Genomic DNA, 4439 nt, shown 5'->3' on the forward strand with positions numbered 1-4439 from the left:
CCAGCATTATTAAAGAAATGTTATCCTAGGGTAGAAACGGCTCCCCCCCGAACGGGCTGCCACCTTGTCGTGGTGGGGGGGCTTGTGTGTCCTAATGATCCCCGAGGCTATACGGCAGAGTTACTCATACCGGAAGGCGAAGGGTGAAGGACCAGACTAAGAGCGGCCCAGGGGAGCTCACCCCTTAATAAAAAGCAAAATATGGAAAAGGCACGTTGTGAAAACGGTCTCCAGGTGGGTACCCGAAAGGGAGAATCCCACCCCTCTGCTACGGCGGAGGGCTGCCCCACGTACTCTGGAGGGGGCAACAACTGCCTCGTAGGTCGGCAATCCGCCGACCTTCGTAAACACGACCCAAGCACGTACTCAACGGACTCTGAATTGCTTAACGAGACGGAGAAGATGCCCGCTTCAAAAGCGGTAACGAGGAAGGCGCGGAATACAAGAGGCAGAGCGCCTAAGTCAGCTGCTTCGACGGACGCGGAAGAGGTCTCGGACTGCTCTTTAATGTCGGCTATGTCCACACAGTCCAGAGCCACGTCGGTTGGTGCCCGCAAGCGAGCACTACCGGCCAATGGCAGTGACGGAGAACGGCCAAAGAAGAAGACCATCAAAGCCCAGACAGGTGGAGACGATGACTTCCTGGCTCCTGTGGCCCCTGCGGCCAATACCAGATCGAGGGCTTCCCTCCCTAGTGCCGAGGAACTGGGAAGGGAAATTAGTAACGAGCCTACGGGGGACCTAGGTTCTCGCATTATCGAGAACCTAGAAGTAATCGAAAAGGTTGCAGATAAATCCCGCAACCTAAAGGGAGATATGGTGCGCACTTTACGTTTGGCCGTGCGCCACGTTCAGGCGGCAGCAACGGAAGTAGTGCAGAGGGCAACCACTGCACACCTTGAACGGGAGAACGCCACGTTGCGCTCCCAACTCGCCGGACTGAACGGAAAGGTTGAGGCACTTACGGCGGAACTAGACCAGTTACGACGTAAGAGTGCCTCAAATAGACCCGAGCCGCCTCGAGCTGAACAGAGGAGGCCCGTTAATGGGGAAGACGCTCTGATGGACCGAATCGGGTCCATAATAGACCAAAAACTGGCGTCTTTTAGGGATGAGCTCTTCCCCGGCAGAGCGATGCGGTCTCCATTAGGACAGGAGGTAGCGCCCGTTACGCCCGCGCGTCCCCCAGGGGCCAAAGTGCCGATGCGCCCTCCAGTGACGTCAACGTCAGTCGCACAAGCAGGGACGTGGGCGACTGTAGTAGGGCGCAAAGCTAGGGCGAAGGAACGGCCCCCGCCCCCGACCCGAGTAGGGCCAGCCCGGAAGCAGTCTCCGAGTCGCGGGCGAGAAAAAAGTGCCTCCCAGCGGCGACCTGTCGCCAATGCTGCACCGGCACCGGTGGCTCAGGCACCCAAAAAGAGTCGGGCCGGTAGGAGGAAGGCTGTCAAGCGGAGGCTTCCGCGAGTGCCGAAGTCGGCAGCAGTCACCGTGACGGTGCCCGAAGGGTCAAACGTTACCTACGCGGAGGTCATGAAGACCGCGAAGGGACAAATTAAACTGCCTGATTTGGGTATCGTTGAACTGCGCCAGAAGAGAGCCCTCAACGGTGGCTTGCTGCTTGAAGTGACTGGCGAGGACAGTGCCAAGAAGGCCGACGCACTCGCCGGGAAGCTGCAAGTGGTTGTCGCGGAGATGGGAGTAAAGGTGGCGAGACCCACAAAACAGGGGGAGGCCAGGGTGATGGATCTGGACGACTCCGTCACCCAGGAAAACGTTGCCGACGCCATCGCCGTGGCTTGCGGGTGCGTCACCGCCGACGTAAAAGTCGGGGAGATTCGGCGGAGGCCTTCAGCATTGGGGACGGCATGGGTGCGCTGTCCTCTCACAGCAATCCGCAAGCTGGCCGCTGCAAAGCGAATTCTTGTCGGGTGGGTATCTGCCAGAGTGGAGATACTGCCGGCTAGGTCGCTTCAATGCTTCCGTTGCCTCGAAATGGGGCATGCCCGGCACCAGTGCACCAGCACCAGGGACAGGAGCGCATTGTGCTACGTATGTGGCGAACCCGGTCATAGGGCGAGTCAATGCGAAGCACAGTCTCCGAAATGCGCCCTATGCGCGGACCTTGGTCGACCATCTGACCACCGCCTAGGTAGCAAAAGGTGCAAGCCTCCAAAAAAGAGGAATAGAGGCAACGGAGGAGACGAGACAGCGGCCAAGACTGCTAACTCGGCACGGACAGATGGGCCTGCGCATCCCAGCGCTTCGTCCCATTGTCCGCCAGCGGAAGCGATGGACTCCTAATGGATAGGTCTCCGTCACTTAAAATACTCCAGGGGAACCTAAACCACTGTCGCGGGGCACAGGACTTGCTCCATCAATGCCTCGTAGACTGTTCGGTTTCTTTGGCTGTGGTGGCGGAGCCCTATAGAGTTCCGGAGCATCCGCGGTGGGTAGGAGACGATGCGCAGTCCGTAGCCGTGTACTGGGCAGGCGGAGAGGGAGATCCCCCGTGCTCCAGACTTCACTCCGAGCGGGGTATAGTCGCAGTGGAGTGGGGTCCCTTGGCGGTGCTAGGGTGCTATGTCTCCCCGAATTGCACCTTGGCGGCATTCGAGACGTTCCTGGACCGTGTGGCAAACTGTGTTCGGTCCTGTCTTCCCCGACCGGTATTCGTGATGGGCGATTTTAATGCCCACTCGAGGGTTTGGGGAAACAGAAGAGACAGTGTCAAGGGAAGGGCAACGCTCGAATGGGCAGGTGGGCTCGACCTACGTCTGCTGAATCGTGGCTCGGTCAGCACGTGCGTGCGGTGGCAGGGAGAGTCGGTCGTAGACCTTTCGTGGGCGACTCTTTCTGCCGAACGCTTAGTCACGGGCTGGAAGGTGGCCGACGACCTAGTCACGTTGTCTGACCATCGCCACATATTGGTGGACGTAGTGTTACGGCTTCCGGCTGCGGATGTCCGCCGTACAAACGACCAGCCACGTCGATGGGCAATGAAGCGGCTCAACGCTCGTCGCTGCTGCCCATGTCGTGGACTGGTCCAGCACCGCCGAGGTGGATGATCCGCTCGATCCCGAACGGGAGGCGATCCGGATCAGGGATGACATGGCGGCCATCTGCGATTCCGCGATGCCGCGTGTCAGACCTGGCTGGAGGCGCCCTGTGTACTGGTGGACGGAGTACATCGCACGGCTGCGTGCAGTCTGCCTGCGCGCCAGACGCCAGTACACTCGAGCTCGACGACGCCGGTCGTCCAGCGCCGCGGAAAGGGAGGAGAAGTACGTGGAGTACCGGGCCGCAACAACACTGCTTCAGGGCGCAATCGCCGAAAGCAAGGCCCGGAACTGGAGCGCGCTCGTGGAGGGGCTTGACCGAGACCCATGGGGACGCCCGTACAGGATGGTGCTCGGTAAGTTACGTCCATGGGTGCCTCCTCTCACGGAAACTCTTGACCCGCATTTCGTGGATACAGTGGTGGACAGCCTGTTTGCAGGAACCACTGACGAAACGGGTCCTCCCGCCGCGTCGCCGGATCTCCCTGGTTGGTCGGATGACCTGGCGGTCAATGATTGTGAGCTCGACGGAGCCATAAAGCGCATGGCGAGGCGAAACACTGCTCCGGGGCCGGATGGTATCCCAGGCCAGGCTTGGGTCTTGGCGCTGACAGTGCTGGGGGGGAGGCTGCAAAACCTGCTAACCACCTGCTTCCGCTATGGACGATTTCCGTCGGTGTGGAGGCAGGCGAGGCTGGTGCTGTTGCACAAGTGGGGCAAGCCTCGAGACTCCCCATCAGCGTACAGACCCATCTGTTTGTTGGATGAGGCGGGCAAGCTATTCGAGAGGATCATTTCTTCTCGAATTAGCCAGCACTTAGCGTGTCATGGCCCGGACCTCTCCGACAACCAGTTCGGCTTCCGGCAGCGGCGTTCAACGGTGGACGCCATCCTCAGAGTCCGAATGCTAGTCCCAGGGTAGAGTAGTCTTGGCAGTAAGCCTTGACATTGTCAACGCTTTTAACTCTCTGCCCTGGAGTGCGATCATGGAGGGCCTGTCTGTTCACCAAGTGCCTTCCTATATACAGGAAGTTTTGAGGGCCTACTTGTCGGACAGGTGTATCTGCTTCCCAGGTCGCTATGGGAGCGTTCGCGGGAGGAACGTCATGCGCGGGGTGCCGCAAGGTTCGGTACTGGGCCCACTACTGTGGAATATCGCATATGACGCGGTGCTGAGAACGGTGCTCCCATCAGGAGTGAGCATCGTCTGCTACGCCGATGACACCCTCGTTCTCGCTGAGGGGGTGTCTTTTTCGAGAACGGCTCGGCTAGCAGAACTCGGGGTGGCACGCGTCATTGCGAAGATCCGCGGGTTGGGCCTACAGGTAGCGTCCCAGAAAACCGAGGCGATATGGTTCCACGGCCGCAGGCCGAGAGTCGAGC

General features: G+C 59.7%; 1 protein-coding gene across 1 annotated transcript; it reads left to right on the forward strand.

Moving 5' to 3' along the window:
- The first annotated feature begins 201 nt into the window (after nt 1-201).
- LOC140757135 (uncharacterized) lies at nt 202-3065 on the forward strand. Its single transcript, XM_073092671.1, has 2 exons — nt 202-2229; nt 2364-3065. Exons 1-2 carry the CDS (start codon nt 202-204, stop codon nt 3063-3065), a joined length of 2730 nt encoding a protein of 909 aa, XP_072948772.1.
- The last annotated feature ends 1374 nt before the right edge of the window (nt 3066-4439 follow it).

Source organism: Epargyreus clarus, unplaced genomic scaffold, assembly GCF_041222505.1.
Source record: "Epargyreus clarus isolate Ecla_fem2 unplaced genomic scaffold, WU_Ecla_fem_2.2 ptg000004l, whole genome shotgun sequence".
NCBI lineage: Eukaryota > Metazoa > Arthropoda > Insecta > Lepidoptera > Hesperiidae > Epargyreus > Epargyreus clarus.

What these genes read in the sequence shown, in the direction of transcription:
- LOC140757135 (XM_073092671.1), top strand. Translation starts at nt 202, where the DNA reads ATGGAAAAGGCACGTTGTGAAAACGGTCTCCAGGTGGGTACCCGAAAG. An exon ending in CGGCCAAGACTGCTAACTCG is followed by an intron (nt 2,230 to 2,363) that starts GCACGGACAGAT and finishes CGCGGGGCACAG; the next exon opens with GACTTGCTCCATCAATGCCT.